Source organism: Leptonotus elevatus, chromosome 14 (assembly GCF_054856555.1).
Source record: "Leptonotus elevatus isolate MCC_2025b chromosome 14, RoL_Lele_1.0, whole genome shotgun sequence".
In the NCBI taxonomy this organism is placed as follows: domain Eukaryota; kingdom Metazoa; phylum Chordata; class Actinopteri; order Syngnathiformes; family Syngnathidae; genus Leptonotus; species Leptonotus elevatus.
In genome coordinates this window covers 4,980,058-5,000,751 of record NC_141252.1, presented here as the reverse complement: position 1 = coordinate 5,000,751, position 20,694 = coordinate 4,980,058, and the positions used below count along the sequence as shown (strand labels likewise).

The window sequence follows — 20,694 nt, the reverse complement described above, 5'->3', positions numbered from 1 at the left end:
TTGGCACCTTCCATCCTCCAACGTGTGAGTGGCACTGGAGGCAACCAGTGTCTCGTGTCTTGGCTTGTGGCATCCTGGCGCCAAGGAACCATAAGGTGCTGCAGAAGCGCCTCCTGACAGCAAAATCTTCAATTCAGCGCAGGACAAATTTGGGAGCAAAGTTCAGCATTTGACGGGAACCTTGAAAAACAAAAGGATTGGCTCCCATTTCAGGTCAACATTTATGGCCTTATGACAGTTTTTTTTTTTTTCGTTTTGCAACTACTTGAAAATTCCTCTTGTCAAATTGAACAAATACTGCTACTAATAGGCAGGAGTCCAATATTTTGCCTGGAATTATTCAAATTTCTGTTGATGTAGGCTCAACACTTTCACAGACAATCATTTCATAATGAAAACCAATCATGGTGTGAAAACAATAGTTGTAGTCCAGGGTGTACGCGGCTATCTGGCTTATCGAGTCAGCATTGTGTAAAGCCGACCGACTTCTAAATCCTCTGATGCGCACCGTTGATAGCAAGCTATTTATTTTTATATTTAATTTTTCTTTTTCTTTTTTTGGCCTCAAGGATGGCGAAGCCCTGAAGCCTCTTCTGCCTCTAATGGAAAGCCTCGTACCTTCTTCACTAATTGGCTGATTTACATGTTTTACAAAAAGTATGCAACAATAATAAAAGTATAAGAATTAAAATAAGGAGGGGGGGGGAAACAAAACATAAAATACATGATTTACATTCCACAGAAATCCATGGGTTACTTTTTAAATAGTTCTGCATGAACAGCAATTATTGATTGACATTTCTTAATTGTTATCAATTCAAGAGTGTTGTATCGCCACTTGACATGTCCAGGGCGCCGTTGACGTGGCGGCTCCGCCATGTTGTTTTGCTTCGTTGTCACGCGCACGCGGCCCGCGCACGCGCGCCGCCACATACACAGAGCTCCTCACGCCCACCGGAGTGTCAGCCGCAGAATTCCGGCGTTTGAAGTGAACGCGTGAACAGCGAGCTCTTTGCCCGGTGAACGAGCCAAGCGGTGAGTGGCGTTTTGTCTGCGGCGTTTTTTTTTTAGGGTGGTCGGTCGCTTTTCTCTCAGCGGCAGCAGCGGCACCAGCTAGCCGGCTAGCTAGCCGTTAGCATGCCGGTACAGTGGCTAACTTACCTGTCAATTTAGTCAATGAACAGTTCAAAGAGTTCGTGTCAACCAAATGTCTTTCGTAGGCTTTACGTAGTAACGCTAATGGCTCATTGAAGCGTTTAAATGACGTAGTAGTGGTACGTCCATGCTGCCAAAAGGACAGAAACGTGACGTCATATGATTGACGCAACAGTGCCCGTGCGTGAAGTCTTATTAGTTTTACATTTGTCTTCAGTTGTAGTTATTCAGAGCGTGCGTGTGTGAGAACTGTGACGTGTAGTAGTTGTTTTAGTACCCCCCCCCCCCCATTTTTATTTCAAGTATGTTTGGTGTGTGCGTGCATAATCAGTGTGTGTGTTTTGAGTTTTGTGTACGTTTAGTGTGTTTGCCATGCTTCTGTGTATGTGAAGCGTGTGTGCAAAAGTTTGTGTGTATACAGTGTGTGTTTGTCAAGTGCGTGTACTGTACATGATGTGACGGCAGCCCCACCAAGGTGTCCCTAATAAAGTGGCATCTTGCAGTGTGAGGCAGCGTTGCCATGGCGACCTTCCCCGAGTACATCGCCCAGAACGAGGAGCGCGATGGCGTGCGCTTCAGCTGGAACGTGTGGCCGTCCAGCCGGCTGGAGGCCACACGCATGGTGGTGCCCGTCGCCGCCCTCTTCACGCCCCTCAAGGAGCGACCTGACCTGCCGCCCATCCAGTACGAGCCCGTCCTCTGCAGCCGGGCCACCTGCCGCGCCGTGCTCAACCCGCTCTGGTATGCAGGACAGTCGCTATAAACATGCCCGTATGCACACACACTCCAACTACTACTGGTATTTTGATTCAGAACACGGTCAAGTGTTAAAAAATGTCAGTCAGATTTTAGAGGCGGTGAGTTTTTCAATCATTTTTGTAAAAAAGACAATATAAAGCAATAAAGAAATCGGCCGATATTTATCGGCATTTATCGACCAATTTGCCGCCATACAGATAAATCAGATAACTTGAAAGTATATTTGTATTCAGGTGAATTTCGCAAAAACAATTATCGGCTTTCTTATCGGTTATCGACATCGGCACTTTCTATATGTTTGGTTTATCGGTATCGGTTGAAAAGGCTTTCTACAAAATTTTAAGGCGGTTAAACTCCATCAATTCATTAAATTTGAACGTTTTTTGTTGTATGAATAATGGATTGGTGTGGTCTCTGTATCCACAACCGCAAACTAACACAAATAGCTAGTTTCTGTCAAATAAAGATGGATTCAGTGTAGGTGTCGTTGTGGCGTGACGTTCTGCTATCCTTGTCTTGCAGCCAAGTGGACTACCGGGCCAAGCTGTGGGCGTGCAACTTCTGCTACCAGAGAAATCAGGTAGCACTTCCGCTTGCACTTGTCGCACCCGCCCGGGTCCCGCTTACGCCTCACCCTCTTCCTCTCGCCGCTCCCCTCAGTTCCCGCCGTCCTACTCGGGAATCTCGGAGGTGAACCAGCCGGCCGAGCTGCTGCCTCAATTCTCCACCATCGAGTACGTGGTGCAGGTGAGTCGAACCCGAGTTTCTGCACACCTCAAAATACTCAAAAGCTGGAGTGAAGGGCTCACTTGCACCACTATAACGTGCAGAACTACACAAAGTAATGAAACTCGATGTTTGCAAATGTCTTATTTTGATTTAACATAGAAGATAATTAGTCTTCTTTCATGAAGGATCAGTGAACAATTACTGGTGATATGCTGAAATGAGAGGATTTGGACCATTTTCAATTAAAAAAAAAGGCTCCAAACGATGATTAAAATAGTTGTCGATTAATTTAATAATCGATTACTTGTCTTGCAAGTTCTTCCTGATCGTCACCACTTTAAACAAAGCAAATAATCCGAACACTTGCAAACAATTCACAGGACGCAAGGGAACGTCTGCCGGCATTCCGATTTCTTTATTATCCGGTTTATCTGTATGACGGCGAATTGGTCGATAATTATCGGCCACCCATATTATCGTGCGTCCCTAAAAAAACAAAAAAAAGCACCCATTTGTCTTGGGCTACATGCAGAAGCAACATCGTGCCAAATGGTTGAACGCGATTGCTCCTCCTGCACAGTAGAAATCAAGAGAAGGCCTGCAAGTAATCCACAAAGTAACACGTGTTGTGTGTGGACGTTGGCATTGGTCAGCGCGGCCCCCAGATGCCGCTGGTCTTCCTGTACGTGGTGGACACGTGCATGGAGGAGGAGGACCTGCAGGCGCTGAAGGAGTCCCTGCAGATGTCCTTGTCTCTGCTGCCCCCTACCGCCTTGGTGGGCCTGATCACCTTCGGCCGCATCGTCCACGTGCACGAGCTGGGCTGCGAGGGAATCTCCAAGAGTTACGTCTTCAAAGGAACCAAAGACCTCGGCGCCAAGCAGCTGCAGGTACGAACGTGCACCTGGCCCAAGCTGCTAACGAGAGGACGGAAATACTTCATGCTAACCAAAATCATTCATGCTAACCGGATAATGCTAGTTGCTGATACTAACTGGAGGACACTAACCTAATGTCAACCATATGCTAAACAGATGTTGCTAACATTTATGCTAAACAATGCTAAGTAAATGATCCTTATTGTAATCCTTGATAATAATCATTTATGAAAATGGTTGATGCTACTACCAAGGTGTCTATTGACTAAGATTTTTTTTTTAACTCCCAATATTTTACAAACCCTTGAAGTTGTTCAATAAATATATGCATTAACCCCCCCCCCCCCCCAAAAAAAATTAAGAGCTGGAGTTTGTATTTTTTTCAAATTTTAATGCCAATATTTTCCCTTTTAGTGAAAATGAATATCGGCTCCAAATATATTATCGGCGTCCTTGACTACTAATAATCGGTACCGGCCCTGAGGAAAAAAAACGTATCGCTCTCTGTCCACCAAATCATTGTTGCTAAATCAGATGATCAAAATCACAGATGCTAACCAAATCGTGCTAATCGTTGATGCTACTCAGATTTTGCTAACCGGCCGGAGATGACCGCGCTCCGCCAATCTACTATTGCAGCATGTTAGGTATGCTAACTAGCGTGCTGTGGCTTGCGCGCAGGAGATGCTTGGTCTGGCCAAACCGGCGGCCTCCTCCCAAGGACGAGGATCTCAAGCCCCGCAGCAGCCGCAGTACAACAGGTGACTTGCGCCAGACCGCGACTCCGGCGCCGCGGGAGGGACTAAACGCTTGCGCTTTGCAGGTTCCTGCAGCCTGTCCAGAAGGTGGACATGAACCTGACCGACCTGCTGGGGGAGCTGCAGCGCGACTCCTGGCCCGTGGTCCAGGGTAAGAGGCCCCTGCGCTCCCTGGGCGTGGCCATGTCCATCGCCGTCGGCCTGCTGGAGGTGAGTGCCGTGCCTCTTCCCCACACTTCCTGTCACGCTCAACGCCTCGCCGCCGTTCTTGACGGGATGTTGGATCTCGGTGGCAAGAAACTCGGGATGCACCATAATGCGATTTTCAACCCGTAACGATAAAGCAGTCACTTAGAAAGCGCCGTTGTCGATAACCGATGAGTAAGACGATAATTGTTTGCATTCACTTGAATAGAAATCTACTTTCGAGTCTAACATGTACAAAATACAAATGCATTGAAACATTGTGAAAAGCACCGAAAAACGGAATTTTATTGGTCGATAATTGCCGATATTATCGTGCATTCCTACAAGGATGGTATGAGGAGTAATCGACATTTGTTGACGCGTGTTTTCTGTTGTCAGTGCACCTTCCCCAACACGGGCGCGCGCATCATGACCTTCATCGGCGGCCCGGCCACGCAGGGTCCCGGCATGGTGGTGGGGGACGAGCTCAAGACCCCCATCAGGTCTTGGCACGACATCGAAAAGGACAACGCCAAGTTCATGAAGAAGGCGGCCAAGGTGAGAACGCGGGCTCGTCAGCGTTAGCATCCTCCGCCACGTGGTTGACCTTTTTGTCTGCGTTAGCATTACGAGTCGCTGGCTAGCAGGGCGTCCGCTAGCGGTCATGTGATGGACATCTACGCCTGCGCGCTGGACCAGACCGGACTCCTGGAGATGAAGTGCTGTGCCAACAACACGGGGTACACACGCACACGATCACGATGGTGTATTTTTGGAGTAAACGCTTTGAATTGCGCAGGACGAGATCACAAGCCCAACACTGCCTTTGAAAACTTTAGCATGTTTGTTAGCACTTCATTTTCACTGAAGCAACTCCCTTAAGGTTATTTTAGGAAAACAAAAATAACTGGTTGATCTCTTATACTCTACTGCCACCTGCTGGCCGTTTGTGCAATAACTAGCATTGCTTTAAGTCACCTCATGTCAGAAACGGCATCGAAGCAACGTTTTTGGGAGAGAAGGACAAAGTCAGAAAAAAACAACTTTTTGCCCCGTTTTTGGGTTCAAATGAGTTAAAATTAGCTCTCAATTTAAAAAAATGGTAACATTTGCTTAAAACAATTCAGAGAGTTTGATTTTAGAAGATTTTCAAAACTGTCAATTATTCTTCATTTTCACAATTTGCATGTTTGTCTTCTTTTGTCCACTTGTCGCGTGCGCAGAGGCTACATGGTGATGGCCGACTCGTTCAACACGTCGTTGTTCAAGCAAACCTTCCAGAGAGTTTTTGCCAAAGACGTTCAAGGCTCCTTCAAGATGGCCTTCGCTGCCACGCTGGAAGTCAAGGTCCGCCCGCCGCCCACCGCCGCACGCCGTGTTTAGCGCCGTCCAAGTTGCGAGTTGCCATCAAAAGAGAAATGAAATCCAGCCTGCGCTTTTCCTCTCAGACGTCCCGGGAAGTGAAAGTGTCCGGCGCCATCGGACCCTGCGTGTCCCTCAACGCCAAAGGACCCTGCGTCTCGGAAAATGTAAGCCCGTGTTCGTTTGAATATTTGTCAGGAGGCTTTCTTTCTTTCTTTTTCTTTTTCTCGCTGCGTCACGAGTTCAAAGTGCATCATGGACGTGCGCGCCTTCACTTGCAACGTGGCTGCAGACGGACGCGTTCAAAAGCAAAAAGTCATTCATTGCGGAAATGAAGGCCTTAAACGCACGACGACGCATGAGCTCTTTGACCGGCCAAAACGTTTAATGGCGTATACTAAAATGCAAATGAATGCTGCCAAAATCGTTAATTGACGTTTCCTATGTCTGTCTGTTTTTTCTCGATGGACTTGTGAAATGACAAACGGCCACTAACGATCCCGCCCCAACGGGCTCCCGTCGGAATTGCAATGAGACGAGACCAACCTGATGAAATCGGACGTTCTCGAGGATGACGTGAACGATCAAAGCCTTTGTCACATTAAATCGAATTCACGTTACAAACAATATTCGTATCAAAGTCAGTGTTTGCAGAAAATGTATCTTTTGACAAAAAGCTCGTTTTGGCCTTCTTTTTTCCATTTGCGCTCAAGGTCACTCAAATGACGTATTTTCAAATGGTGATTACTAAAGAACGGAATCAGGTCGAAACATACTTTTTTTTCTAATGGAAGAATGGAACGCCATCTTTCGTTTGGTACGCAGCATGTTTGTGTCGTCACAAATATTCCGTTTGCCTCGAAAGACGAGTTCAAGTGCTCGAAATCCGCGGGTTGTTTTTTGGATAACGTGTGGCCGTAAAAGAGTGAAATAGAAAGTTGAGAGGCATTCAAAATGTCAATGCAATGTCGTGTGAAAGAATCACGACAACACAAATGAGCAATAATAAATGTGCTGAAAATGTGATGTATTTGTGGGACTGGTGACGAGTCGTAATTTACAATGGTCCGGAGTCCACCAGCTGCTTCGTTTTCCAAATAACAATTGCTGTGAATTTGAAAACAAAAACATAACTGTCCTGTCGCCAATGTATAACATGGAACACTAATGCCATAAAGTAACTGTTAACAGTAACTTCATGAATTCCTTTCTATAAAATGTCCATCAAAGAACTCAAATGATACGACCACCATTTTTGTGTTGATGAACAAAAGCCAGAAAAAAACCTGTTGAAATTGGAAAGCCGATTTCAGTTTTTATGATCTCTTGTTGTTGTTTTGAACGCTGACTTGCCTTTCAGCACGATGCACGTTGACATCGGCACGTTTTCTGACCGCCGTGTTTGCGCTCATTTGACAGGAGATCGGCAGCGGGGGGACGAGCCAGTGGAAGCTGTGCGGTTTGGACCCCAGCATGACCCTGGCGCTCTACTTTGAGGTGGTCAACCAGGTACGCGCCAACAACACATTCCTGCCTTCGCAACACACCAAGGTTATTTTAGTTCACTAAAACTAAGCCAAAAACTCAAATATTTCGTTAACAAAATAAAATAAAAACTTTTTTTTTCTTTTGAAAGAACATTTTATAATTATCTATGATTATAGCGAAAAGGTCCTTTGTCTGAGTCATTTGGGGATGATTGTAAGTCGATTTATTTCGATATTAACCGGAATAAGGACGTTTGAAAGTGTCACACAAAAGTGACGTCATCGAGCAGCAGCCAATAGAAAAGCACCTCCAGATGTTTTTTTTTAAATATCGAACACCAAGTAATACACATTTTAAAACTAAAACTAATACTGAAACTAACTAAAACTAATAGAAACGAACAGAACCACCTTGAAAACAAACTAAATTAAACATTTTAAATGAAAAATTCCCAAATGATAATAACCGACACTCAAGTCAGCCGACAATGCAAACAAGTGGATTATAAAAGTAAAAAACAACCAAATGCTGACTTCCATTGAACTTGAGATTGAATTACAAGCGCAACAAGCGCTTATGAAATGAATGGACAGCCATTTTGATAGGATTGATTTTGACAACTTGTCAACAGCAAATATTGTTCGATTTCTGTCCATCCCGCAAGAAAGCTGACGATTGCGTTTTTTCCAAATAAGATGTTGCAGACGCAGATGTAATGGATTTTTTTTGTTGTTGCCATTTTCTGACATCTTCAATTGATGTTAACGTGATATAATTTCCTGTTTTTCAGTAAGGGCATGGAAATCAAAACAATATTTGTATCTAATTAATCAAAAAAATAAGTGACAGATGAATCAATTATTAAAATAATGTTTAGTGTGCAGCCCCACTGTTAAGTCATAATAACACACAATAATACAACAAAAAGTGATATTAAAAAAGACTTGTATGTAGTTACCAGATTTATCGATTTATATAATTACATATCCCCAGTCATAAGAGGGTGTGCACACTTGTGCAACTACGTTATCTCCATTCACTTGTACATTCTCATTGTAAAAGATTTGTAAAAATAAATTGTGTTGTACAGATTACAGTTTTGAAATTTGATCTGGCTTTCACTTTCCTATAGCGCCCAAAAACGAGCATTTGAACAGGGGTGTGTAGACTTTTTCTAGCCATTGCGAAAGTCATTTTTTTCTTTTTTGTTTGTGCTGTCAGCACAATGCCCCCATCCCTCAAGGTGGCCGTGGAGCACTGCAGTTTGTCACGCAGTACCAGCACGCGTCAGGACAGCGACGCATACGCGTCACCACCATCGCCAGGAAGTAAGAGCACGCACGCACGCACGCACGCACGCACGCACGCACGCACGCACATTGTTGCATCAAGATTTTATCCAGCATCACTTCTTGTCACTAGCATAAAATATCATCTTTTTTTTCCCATAAACTTCAAATTCCAGTTTGGCTTAGTGAGTGCCTTGTTGTCTCCTTCCCCTTTTTAAATTTTTGCTATAGAGTATTTTTTATTTATTATTATAATAATAATAATAATAATAATAATAATAATAATAATTGTGTCTGCCTTACTTTAAAAACAAAAACAAAACTTGGGCATGTTTCTGCCCGTCATTTTTTATTCATTTATTTTTTGCTGGCATGAACCAGGTCAGTAAGCCATTTTAATTTAATTTAATTTAAACATGATTCAATCGAGTAAATAACAAGAAATTCAAAAATGGCCGCCATAGAGCCAAAGGTGCAATTTGATGATTCAAATATACATTTGAAGTTGTCAAATGTCAAAATCAGCCAAATATCCTTTCGGAACTTTGTGATTCTCGTCTGGGCCCGCCCCCTTGCCTGACATCAAAGTTGTTTCAACAAAGTCAAATGTTGGAAATTTATATTTAGCTGTCAATATTTTACCAAATGCAAATATTGGCTCCTATCCTATCCTATCCTTGACTCGTACTATTATATGTATATATTTTTGACTTATTCGTGTAAATCGAGCTCAAATGTTTCAAAAAAAGGATGCGAGGGGGACAAATCGAACCCAGAGCTTGAAGTGAGATAAACATGCAGCAAAGAACAAAATGAAAATGAGGATTGCGCCACAAAATGGCGTCCATTTGTAAAGTCAAGCGTGATCATGTGACGAACGTGTGCGGCAGCTGGGCGGACGCTCAGACTCAAATCCAGAGCATCGCCGCATCCTTCGATCAAGAGGCGGCGGCCATCTTGATGGCGCGGCTGGCGGTGTACCGCGCCGAGACGGAGGAGGGGCCGGATGTCCTCAGGTGGTTGGACAGGCAGCTCATCAGATTGGTGAGTGCGTGCGGATGGATCATCACGCGATTGGTCGCCTTTTCAAGTCTGTCGGCAAGGAAGTAGAATGTCAGTTTGCCGCAGTTCAATGCGTGTTGTGCTGCTCCTTTTGGCCACCTGGGGGCAGTATGATCCAGATGCCTGCAAGGACGAGTTTTGCAAAATAGAATAAATATCAATTGACTTTTAAATGCCACTTTTAACTCATTCACTGCTATTGACGGCTATAGACGTCAAAAATTCATTTGGAACTATTTCTATTTTTTTTTTCAAGAGTTTGAAAACCTCAATTTTTTTTATTGTACATTTAGAACAAAATTTGTGATCAAATTATGATTCCAAATTTTACGTCCCTAATTTTTTATAATCTTTTTTTTTTTTAAATCTCAAATGCTCATATTGGCGCCATATTTCATTATCCTTTGTTGTTGTTTTAAATCTTTGGGTTGTGCTGCCTCGTTTTGGGGCAAACATGTTGAACTGGGAAGTGGAAAGGCGTCGAGTTTTGCAAGTCGCTGTGCGTGACTGTTGGATGTTTCCCCGCCAGTGTCAGAAGTTCGGCGATTACAACAAAGACGATCCCAACTCCTTCAGGTTCTCCGAGACCTTCTCGTTGTACCCTCAGGTGAGAGCGGCCCGGAAGCGGCGGGCGAACGCCATTCCCGATTGCTGACGTCTTTTTGTGCTCCGTTTCAGTTCATGTTCCACCTGAGGCGCTCGCCCTTCCTGCAGGTGTTCAACAACAGTCCGGACGAGAGCTCGTACTACCGTCACCAGTTCAACCGGCACGAACTGACGCAGGCGCTCATCATGATCCAGCCCGTCCTCTACGCGTACTCCTTCCAGGGACCGCCGGAGGTCAGTCTCGTCTCGCGCGGCACGCTTGAGCTCATTCTGGTGCTGAAGTTGATGTGAAGCTGGACAAGGTGGCGAGCACTTGCCGCTTGATTGAACCATTGGCAACATCTCTTTTCTTTTCATTTGACCTGAGTGGTGCTCAAGCGCCAAAAGACACTTTTTCTTCTTGACATTTGCATATATCCGTCCATCCATTTCTGAACCGCTTATTATATCTATTTTTTGCAAGTCTTTTTTTCATTTGCAACTTTTTATTATTATTTTTTTATTACTAGAAAATGAATTTAGAAAATGTTTCCCATTTCTGTTGTGTTCAGGGGTGTGTAGACTTTTACGCGTCATCTCGCTTCCCTCCACTAGTTGGTTTACTAAACGTGTTGAAAAGTTCAATATAAACCATAAACCCTGTCGATCTTGGTGTCCGGGTTTGCAGTCCCAACATTTTTTTATTTTATTAAATTTATATCGATGTTTTGTTCTCCCTCCTGTTTTAATTCCGGTGTAATTACTCGGTCGGCCACTAGAGGGAAGCACACTGAAATAAGTCAAACCACTTAAGACATGGCGATTTTGGGTTTGCAGCCGGTGTTGTTGGACAGCAGCAGCATTCTTCCAGATCGCATCCTGCTCATGGACACTTTCTTCCAAATCCTCATCTACCACGGAGAGGTACGCGCGTGCGCGCACACACGCGGCATGTTTTCCCAGGGTGACTTTTGCGTGCTGGCGTCAGACGGTGTCCCAGTGGAGGAAGGCGGGCTACCAGGAAATGGCCGAGTACGAGAACTTCCGGCACCTTCTTCAGGCTCCGGTGGACGACGCGCAGGAGCTGCTGCACTCGCGCTTCCCCATGCCCAGATACATTGACACCGAGCACGGCGGCAGCCAGGTGGGGGCGCCGTAACGCACCTTTTACACTCTCGATCGCTCGATTGAGTGAATTTGTTCCGCGGCGCCACTTTTTCTTTCTTTTTTTCTCATTAATGGAGGCGTCTAATATCTTTAACATCAGGCGGCCTACCCTGTTATTTACGTAAATAAATTGAGGCAAAAAATTAATTCATTAATATAATTGAATCGATTAGAATGACTTTGATTAAAAACAATCGAGTTTGAAACAAAACTTTTCAATACAAACGGGTTGAAATATTTTGGATTGAATCCAAATCCATTTCACAAACTGATTAAAATCGACTACCCATCGGAAAAAAAGATGATTTCGATCTATTAAATAACGGGAGTCATTTCAAATAAGATTCACCAATTAATTAGCTGAAAATAATTTATATGTACCAATTAACTAGATTAGTTAAATTTCCCTTCATATCAATTTAATTAATGAGGTGTAATTAATGTATACATACTAATTATAAAAATAAATTAACATTGACTAAATATTTAATTAATTAATTTATATATACTAATTGTGCCAAAGAAAGGACTTCTATTTACTAAATGTTTGGATACATATTGTTACATTTACGAATTCATTCGGTAGAATTCATTGATCAAAACGAATTATCTCGCCAAAAGAAATGTTTATTTATTAATTATCTAAGGCGATATTAATTTAGCTTGACTGATTTTCTGGATGCAGCCGATACCTTGAGATGTCCTGATACAGACACACTAATATTTACAACTCCAAATATAGTTATTGATCTATGAAGTTATTAATGAGTATTTACAACTCGAAATCTTACAAAATCAAAAGTAGGCAACGTTTGTTGTTTGTCGTGCACGTCGTCACGTATGTTTTGCTTCTCCTGCCTGTCCAGGCTCGCTTCCTGCTGTCCAAAGTCAACCCCTCGCAGACGCACAACAACATGTACACCTGGGGACAGGTGAGCCTTCGACGGCAACACGTTTCAGCATTGATTGATTGAAAATGGATCAATGTCTATTTTGCCGGCAGGAGTCGGGCGCGCCCATCCTGACGGACGACGTCAGCCTGCAGGTCTTCATGGACCACCTGAAGAAGCTGGCCGTGTCCAGCGCCGCTTAACGTGCGCGCGCGCGCGCGCGCACACACACACACACACACACACACACGCGTGCTGCCTGACGCAACCATCGGCGACGTGTCGGACATCTTAACTTTGGACTGATGCGTCATGTGATCACATGTCGGTAACATTTGGAAGCAGGAGGCTTGCAGCCATCTTGTGTCCACTCACTTTGTTCTAATAAATGTTTTGGAACATTAACAACCTTGCTGGACTTTTATGGACCTCCTTGGACCTTGCGCGGACACTTGGCGCTCTAAGGACTTTTGATTTATTGACCATTCATCGTCCTATTGTGGATCTTGTCATATGGGCCTTTTCTAGACCATTGCGGATCTGGTAGCGAGTGTAAGAAAATAGTTGCTGACGACTCAGGAAGACGTGCACAAAAACACAAAACCCCGCCAAAATAAAATCGACAATGTTACTATGACAACACGCTAACGTGACCTTGGGCTTCCTGCCATTCTTTAAACACTTCCTCCGCCAAACAGGAAGCATCTGCGTTGCCATGACAACAATTGGACGAGCCAGTAGATTGTCTGTGAATTATGCGCGCGTGAGCGAACGCACACACTTCCTGTCGGAGACTCAACTATTTCCTTCAAGCCATTAAGATCAATTAGACAAGAGCAAGATGAGCTGCATCCTTCCTGTTGCTCTGTCTGAGTGTGTGTGTACATGCGTGTGTGTGTGTGCATGCGTGCGTGTGTGTGTGTGTGTGTCTGCAGCCCCCCCCCCCCCCCCCCCCAATCCCCCCGAAGACACAAAAAAGTGATTTGGGGAAGGCGGCTGGCCGTATCAAGACACCACACACTTCCTGTCCCGGCAGGAAGTCGGGGCACTGGGAGGCGGGCGGGCGGGGGTCCGGGAGGGGCGGGTGGGCTTTTGGTTGCTTTCGGTGCTGAGGGCGAGGTCGCCAGTCGGTGTGGGACAAGTAGGGAACGACACAGGAAAGAAAGAACAAGTTTCGAGGTAAGAATTTTTCATTTTTCAAATCACCTTGAAACAATTCAAGGTTCAAACTGTGCACACGTTTTCACGCTCTCGCAGGCAAATTCTAAATGACACCACATGATTATCTTTTGATGCTAATTAGCGTGTGTGTTTTGTGAGACGTATGCCATTTTGAAAGACATCAAGTGCTAACATGCTAACAGTTGTGATGCTAACGAGCCTGAGAGGCATAGTTTGCCATCAGGCAAGGCGGAAATGGCCCCTTAACCAGCAGGGGCCCCATGTCCCTTTAGGGGCTCCGTAGTTTAATAAGGCAAATTGTTTAAATTTTTTTGTAAATCATCATTAATAGTAGTAAAGCTAAAAAAAAAAAACATGACCATGTAAGGCTTTTTTTTGTTTTACACATCAAAGTATAGTAAGAAGTTTTGTTTTTAAAAAGTAAAAACCTTAATAAATAAATACATTTTAAAAAACGACCATGCATATATTTATATATTTAAAAAAAACAGCCATGTATAGTGAGGCTGTTATTTTAGAACATAATTAATTAAATATAAATATATAGTGAGAGGTTTGTTTTTTAATGACACTGTATAGTAATTATTTTAAACAATCAACTAAAATAAGACCCTGTATAGTAAAGCATACATTTTTAATTTTTTTCCCGACCATATATTGTAAGGCTTTTTTATGACCATTTATAGTAACTTTTTTTTTTATGACCACGTGTAGCAAAAGCATTTGTGAGTAGTAAGGCATTTAAAAATATATATCATGTATACTCAGGCTTTTATTATAAAAATAAATAAATAATGCTTTTTTTTATTTTTTTAAGTTACCATGTATAGAAAGACATTTATTTAAAAAAAAAACGTGTATCGTAAGGCTTTTTTTTATTTTTATTTTTTTATGATGATGTGTTTAAGTGTGTAAGGTGTTAATTTTATTATTATTATTATTTATTTATTTTAATGGCCACTAAAACAACACAAGTCACTTGAATAAAGCACAATTAATGATGATTGAAAATGTGTCATGGGGCCCCAATCTCTTCTTGCTTGGGGCCCCTGGACAATGTTGCTCCTGACTGTTCAGGATTTCACATTGTTTGCTAACAAATTTGCAATCCATTTTGAATCTACATTTGTGCCAACTTGTTTGTCCCTCCTCAGCTTGGTAGGAGGAGTCAGCCATGTTGCCGCCGCCCCCTCCCGCCTTTCTTCAGCTGTTGGTTTTCACCCTCACCTTGACGCCGCTGTCTTCCGCCGCCGCCAATTCGCACCCGCGCTACGAGCTACGTCACTCGCCGCTCACCTTTGAGCGAGCGCAGGGGGCGTGTCATCCCCACGGGCTGGCCTCCTTTGCCAGACCCGAGGAGCTTGCCCAAGTCCTTAGTCTGATCGGCGGGTCGTCGCTCACCTTCTGGGTGGGGCTAAAGAAGGCCAAGAACCAGTGTGTGGTCCCCTCGTTGCCCCTCAGAGGCTTCAAGTGGACTTTCGGGGGCGAGGACGCAACAGAGAGCCACTGGGCCCACGAGCCGGAACAGACCTGCACCTCAATTCTCTGTGCAGGACTCGTCACCCAGTTGGATGCGTCCACAGTCGCCAGCTGGGGGCTGGTACCACTCAGCTGCAAGACCAGGAACCACTTCATATGCAACCTGGAGTCAGACCATGGTGGACTTGCTGAACCTGAGCTTGGCAGGGCGGAGCCTGCTGGACCGGAATCTGCGAAACCTGAACCTGCTAGACCCAAAACAGCAGAACCAGAATTTCCTACCCCTGAACCGGCAGGACCTAATCTGTCTGAGCAAAAACCAGAAGTACTACAGCTACCAACACCTGAACCTGCTGGACCAGAAAAAGTTGGACCTGAATCTGCTATGCCTGAAGTACCTGAACTACCTGAGCGAAAAACTCAAACACCAGCACCACCAACACCAGAAGCTGCCAGACCAGAACTTGTTGGACCTGAATCTGTTACGCCTGAACCTGCAGTACCTGAACTACCTAAGCGAAAACCTCAAACACCAGCACCACCAACATCTGAACTCGTTGGACCTGAATCTACTCGGCCTGGACCTGATGAAGCGGGCTCTGACATTGGTCCAGAATCCGGGTTTGGCTCGTGTGCCCACCCTGTGGTGGTCGGCGCTCGTTTCCTCACTCTGGACCCTGACAACAGCAGCAGGATCCAAGTGGACTGCTGGTCCAAAGTCCGTCTGGATCTGCACTGCTGGGGCCCTGCGGCCGGGTGGCGTCTGCCGGGCGGCGCCCCCGCCAACCTGAGCTCTGTGTGCACCCCGTGCGGCACCGGCTTCCGCAAGGACACCTCGGGGGACTGCGCGGACGTGGACGAGTGCTCGGGTCCGCACGGGTGCCCTCGCCAGTGCGTCAACACGGCGGGCTCCTTCACGTGCGTGTGCGGCGAGAACGGGACGGCGTGCGAGCCCACCGAGAGCGACGCCCCCGGGCCCTTCTCGGGGGTGCTGGTGCCGGCCCTGGTGGGGGCGGCGGTAGTTCTGCTGGTTCTGGCGCTCATTGCCGGGGTAACGATTTGGTGCTGCTTGAGGCGGCGCAACAAGAAGAAGAAGGAGGCGGAGCAAAGAGACAAGCTGGCCACATGAATGGTGGTGATGTCATCATTAATGACGTCATAGTGTTGGAGCGGTGGTGGGTTAGTTTATTGATGATGTCATGATGACGTCAAATATATATATTTTTTTTATGTAAAAAACACACACCGACTAGCACACAAGCAGGAAACCCAGGAAGAGAACGCCCTCTGGTGGTAGTACAGAGGACGTACACAGGCATTCTGGGTAATGTAGGCTGCTGTCACCCGTGCGCCGCAGATTCCACATTGGCCAGCAGGTGGAAGCGTCCGCTTGTCAACCTTCAACACGCAATAACAGGTCACGACCCGAAAGCGATCGATCAGCGGGCGCGATCTCGAGAATGACGTCACCATTCGGGTTCGTTGCGTGCGTGTTTACGTGCGCGTGTGTGTGCGTGCTTCAACTTGACGAAAACACTTTATTTCAAGCAGGATCAGATTGTTCTATTTATACGAAAACATGATCCAATAAATCACAAGCAGATAGTCTTGCCAGTAAGTTCAAATTCATGTTTTAAAAACGTGTTAAAATACAAAACGTTACAATCATAATAAACTAACAATTTTTTTTTTAGGGTCTTCAAATACATTGTTTTGTATGATTGACTTTATTCGTTACAATCAAGAGAATAAAAGTTGTTCATTGAAATAATCTTGTTTTATAGTTTCCGTTTTCTTCTAATGAAATGGGTTTTTTTTTCGCACTTTTGTTTCGAAGATTTTAATATGATTGATTTCTCTTATTATCAAAAGATGAATTGTTGACGAATTATGTTGAAAATTTCCTTTTCTGTGGTTCGCCAATCCAAAACTATTCGTCCGCTTTTGAAATGTTTTGATCCCTCACTATATTTGTCTTTTTATTTGGAATGAAATGTCGCACTTTTAAATAAAAATAACACATTTCATGAAAGTGTTTGATTATCGCAATGATGATGATGATGATGATGATGATGATGATGGAGGAGGAAGAGGAGGGCTGGACCTTCATCTTCAACAGGAGGAGTTTCTCTTTCTTCTTGTCACCTCACTGACTCGGGATCGGAAGTCCTCCAGTCAGCCCCAAGACCGGCACCTGCAGGAGGACCAGGACCGACAGGAGGTGTAGGTCTCATCTTCATCCTCCTCCTCCTCCTCCTCTTCGTCACGCCCGCTTGTGTCTTCTTTCTTGAGCACGCAGGGAGATGCTGGGCTCGGTCAAGATGGAAGGTCAGGAGGCTCCGGACTGGACTTGCTTCTACAGTGACGAGGTGACAACACGCACGCACGCACTTCTCTTTTCCCGCCATTTAGCACACGCGCGCGCACGCACAATTGACGTGCTTATTGCGCAATAATTGGACACGCAAATTAATGACACGACAAAGTTTCCGACTCCACGCGCACTTTTTATTTCTTAGAAAAATTGTTGTGATTATATATTCAATTCAAATTCGTTGTATTTATTTTTTACCAAGCGCATCTCCATTATAATTAATAATCATTATGATTAATGATTGCGTGCACGCGGCGCCGTCAGTGAGAAAGAAAATGTCTTCGCCGTTTAATTTAAAATACATGAAAATTGAGCGCAAAATAATCGCATCATTTATATGAATAATAATCGGGAGATTTAAAAGAATAAAGTTATCCAACAAGCTCATAAAATGATTCACTTGAAAGGTTTTACATTTCGTTGGCTGTAAATTCCGTTGACAATTTTGTTAGTTGATCAAATCCCATTTGTCATAAAATGCCGAGAAAATAAACAATTCATAATAGAACGTTTCTTTTAAAGCATTTTAATTTACGTCATTCGTCTTACAACACGAACGAGAAGCCGTTATAAAAAAAAAAAGGAAAATAGAAGCCGTAAAAATGTCGTTGACGTGAAAATGACGGAAGCAAGAAAAAGCAAAAAGGCAACAAATCAAACCAAAATGACGTTTTAAGATGGAAGCGTTTGACTTTTTCGTTTGCTTTCTTCTACGCGTGACACAAAACAAATTTAATTTCTCAAAATACCTCACAAAAAGAAAGGTTTTCATGAGAATTGACAATATTTAATACGCTTCAATTCATCAAACACTTCAAATAAAAAATCTCGAAAGGTCAGAAAACAAAAAAGCCTGTGAACGATCGCAAGGATGATTAAAATTAACAACTATCAAAACCTTTTTAAATGATAATTATCTCACACACACGCGCGCGAAATTGACAGTGTTAAAAAATGGACACATTTCAAAATTTATGAACAGTCTGAAAAACATCACAGGTAAAAAGTTAGCGATTATGCTAAATTAATAGTGTTATAAAAGATGAGATTTTCATAAAATACAAAGAGAAAATCAGTTGAAAATCAAACGTGTTCTAAAACAAAAGAATGAATTGAAGAAATGACCCACAAAATTAAGACTTATAACACACAAAAATCATTTGTTCCAAAATGTAGAGTGCAACATTGCAATCGATAATTGTGAGACCGAAAAAAAAACTGGGAAAAAAATCAGTAGTATGTGACGGAAGACAAAAACATGCAATGAGCAAGTCAACAAAAATCACGTTCAATCCCAACGAAAACCAAAAACGAAATAAACTTCGGGGAAAAGAGACGTTGGAATATGAACGATGTTGCAAAAATAAATACATAAATCTGGCGTGTTGAAAAATGAGCCAAATATGAAAAATGAAAAGTGAGTGAGCAGGTTGAAGTTCAACGCACGGGGGCGTCAACACAAACTCCCCAAGACACGGACACGCACGCGCGCAGGCCATGTTTGGATGAACTACGACAATAATTGCAAGTGATCAAAATATGATACGACGTGACGTCATAATCACATCAAATGAAGATTTGATGTCTTTGTGGGTGTGCGCAGGACGCGCGTGCACGCGCTCAGTGTCAGGCCGCGTTCGGATCATGTCAAATGCTGACACGTCATCACCTACCAATCAATCAATCAATCAATCGAACCTGATTTGAAACCGGGTGGCGGAGTGGTTACGTCACTTGCCTTGGGTGCAGGTTGGCGTGGGTTTGCTTCCGCAGGGTGAGATCATATTTGTGTGTGTGCGTGAGTGCACAAAAAATATTTTAAAAACCCTGATTTGAAACCTTAACCCTAACAAAAAAAACGTAATTTGACATTTTAACCCGAGTTTGAAACATAACCTTAATTTCAAACTGTAGTTTAAAATCCAAACCCTGACTTGAAAAGCAAATTCCATCTTGAAACCCTAACCTTGCTTTGAAATCCTGCGTTTGGCTTTAAATTCTACATTGTAACCGAACCCCTACTTTAAAACCCCAACTGAAGTTTGAAACCCGACTTTGGCACCTTCGCCTGGTCTTAAAACCCCGCCTTAACCCTACTTTGAAACCCCGCCTTCAAACCTCATGTACAGAATGCGACTGGATGACTTTCATTGAACTTGCTCGCAGTTTCTTTGTCACGTCTTTTATTGACCCGCGCTGTTCCAATCTATCAACCGATGTCCACGCACAGGAAGTCCCGTCGCGTCCGACTTACGTGTACTTCCTGTCGTGCAGGTGTACTCCCCGATGGCGGCGGGCTTGGGGATGGGCTCGGTGTCCGGCTACATGTCGGCCGGCGGCGGGGCGGCCTCCTTCAACATGACGTACGGCGGGCCCAGCATAAGCCCCGCCCCCGTGTCCGGTATGGGCATGTCCTGCCTGGGCAACGGCGGCATGGGCGCGGCCATGAGCCCGTGCGGCGGCGCGGGCCAGGCGGCGGCGCAGCATCACCACCACGCGTACGCCGGCGTCAGTCCCGGGGCCCAGTACGGCGGCGGGGGCGGCAACCTGAACCTGAACAGAGGCCGCGGCGACGCCAAGCCGTCGCTGCGGCGCAGCTACCCGCACGCCAAGCCGCCGTACTCGTACATCTCGCTCATCACGATGGCCATCCAGCAGGCGCCCGGCAAAATGCTCACCCTCAGCGAGATCTACCAGTGGATCATGGAGCTTTTCCCGTTCTACCGCAACAACCAGCAACGCTGGCAGAACTCCATCCGACACTCGCTGTCCTTCAACGATTGCTTCGTCAAAGTGTCCCGCTCGCCCGACAAACCCGGCAAAGGCTCCTACTGGACGCTGCACCCCGACTCCGGCAACATGTTTGAGAACGGCTGCTACCTGCGCCGCCAAAAGCGCTTCAAGTGCGACAAGAAGAGTCTGGCGGAGGGCAGGAAGGAGCGCGGCGGCGGCGGCGGCGGCGGCGGCGGCGGCGGCTCACCCTGCGTCGACGCCCTCAAACCTCCGGGACTCGCCGACGCGTCCCCGCTGGCCTCGTCCAGCCGCTGCTCGCCGCCCGGCCCCGAGGACGCCAAGCTACTTTCGTCCCTGTGCCTGCCCCCGCACGGCATGGAGCTGAAGGGCGACGCCCACTACGCCTTCAACCACCCCTTCTCCATCAACAACCTCATGTCGTCCCCCGAGCACCACAAACTGGACCTGCGGACCTACGACGCCCTGCAGTACTCGTCCTACGGCGCCGGCAGGGGCGGCGACGCGCTGGAGGCCACCTACTACCAGGGCGCTTGCACCAGAGCGCTGCTCAACACCTCGTAGGGCGTCTGCAATTTATTTTTTTTGGGAGGGGGGGGG

General features: G+C 45.2%; 3 protein-coding genes across 4 annotated transcripts; all 3 read left to right on the top strand.

Moving 5' to 3' along the window:
* The first annotated feature begins 900 nt into the window (after window positions 1-900).
* Window positions 901-12,716, top strand: sec23a (Sec23 homolog A, coat complex II component). Its single transcript, XM_086095735.1, has 20 exons — window positions 901-1,035; window positions 1,659-1,896; window positions 2,437-2,494; window positions 2,575-2,661; window positions 3,297-3,533; window positions 4,203-4,282; window positions 4,345-4,489; window positions 4,865-5,023; window positions 5,090-5,205; window positions 5,689-5,812; window positions 5,914-5,994; window positions 7,247-7,336; window positions 8,537-8,643; window positions 9,495-9,648; window positions 10,196-10,273; window positions 10,345-10,506; window positions 11,089-11,175; window positions 11,240-11,395; window positions 12,285-12,350; window positions 12,422-12,716. The coding sequence occupies exons 2-20, from the start codon at window positions 1,676-1,678 to the stop codon at window positions 12,509-12,511; spliced, it is 2,298 nt and encodes a 765-aa protein (XP_085951861.1). The 5' UTR covers window positions 901-1,035; window positions 1,659-1,675; the 3' UTR covers window positions 12,512-12,716.
* Window positions 12,717-13,409: 693 nt separating this feature from the next.
* Window positions 13,410-16,993, top strand: clec14a (C-type lectin domain containing 14A). The gene is made up of 2 exons (XM_086095744.1): window positions 13,410-13,487; window positions 14,645-16,993. The coding sequence occupies exon 2, from the start codon at window positions 14,665-14,667 to the stop codon at window positions 16,096-16,098; it is 1,434 nt and encodes a 477-aa protein (XP_085951870.1). The 5' UTR covers window positions 13,410-13,487; window positions 14,645-14,664; the 3' UTR covers window positions 16,099-16,993.
* Window positions 16,994-17,072: 79 nt separating this feature from the next.
* Window positions 17,073-20,662, top strand: foxa1 (forkhead box A1). Of its 2 annotated transcripts, XM_086095747.1 has the most exons (3): window positions 17,073-17,190; window positions 17,269-17,338; window positions 19,618-20,662. In XM_086095747.1, the coding sequence occupies exons 2-3, from the start codon at window positions 17,273-17,275 to the stop codon at window positions 20,656-20,658; spliced, it is 1,107 nt and encodes a 368-aa protein (XP_085951873.1). In that variant the 5' UTR covers window positions 17,073-17,190; window positions 17,269-17,272; the 3' UTR covers window positions 20,659-20,662. The 2 variants fall into 2 exon arrangements, with proteins under 2 accessions (XP_085951873.1, XP_085951871.1); XM_086095745.1 differs by having other exon boundaries at window positions 17,081-17,338.
* Window positions 20,663-20,694: the final 32 nt, after the last annotated feature.

Coding starts and splice junctions, on each gene's coding strand:
- clec14a (XM_086095744.1), top strand. CDS start 14,665: ATGTTGCCGCCGCCCCCTCCCGCCTTTCTTCAGCTGTTGGTTTTCACC.
- sec23a (XM_086095735.1), top strand. CDS start 1,676: ATGGCGACCTTCCCCGAGTACATCGCCCAGAACGAGGAGCGCGATGGC. Junction 2,662..3,296: donor CCATCGAGTACGTGGTGCAG/GTGAGTCGAACC, acceptor GGCATTGGTCAG/CGCGGCCCCCAGATGCCGCT. Junction 7,337..8,536: donor ACTTTGAGGTGGTCAACCAG/GTACGCGCCAAC, acceptor TTGTGCTGTCAG/CACAATGCCCCCATCCCTCA.
- foxa1 (XM_086095747.1), top strand. CDS start 17,273: ATGCTGGGCTCGGTCAAGATGGAAGGTCAGGAGGCTCCGGACTGGACT. Junction 17,339..19,617: donor CTTGCTTCTACAGTGACGAG/GTGACAACACGC, acceptor CCTGTCGTGCAG/GTGTACTCCCCGATGGCGGC.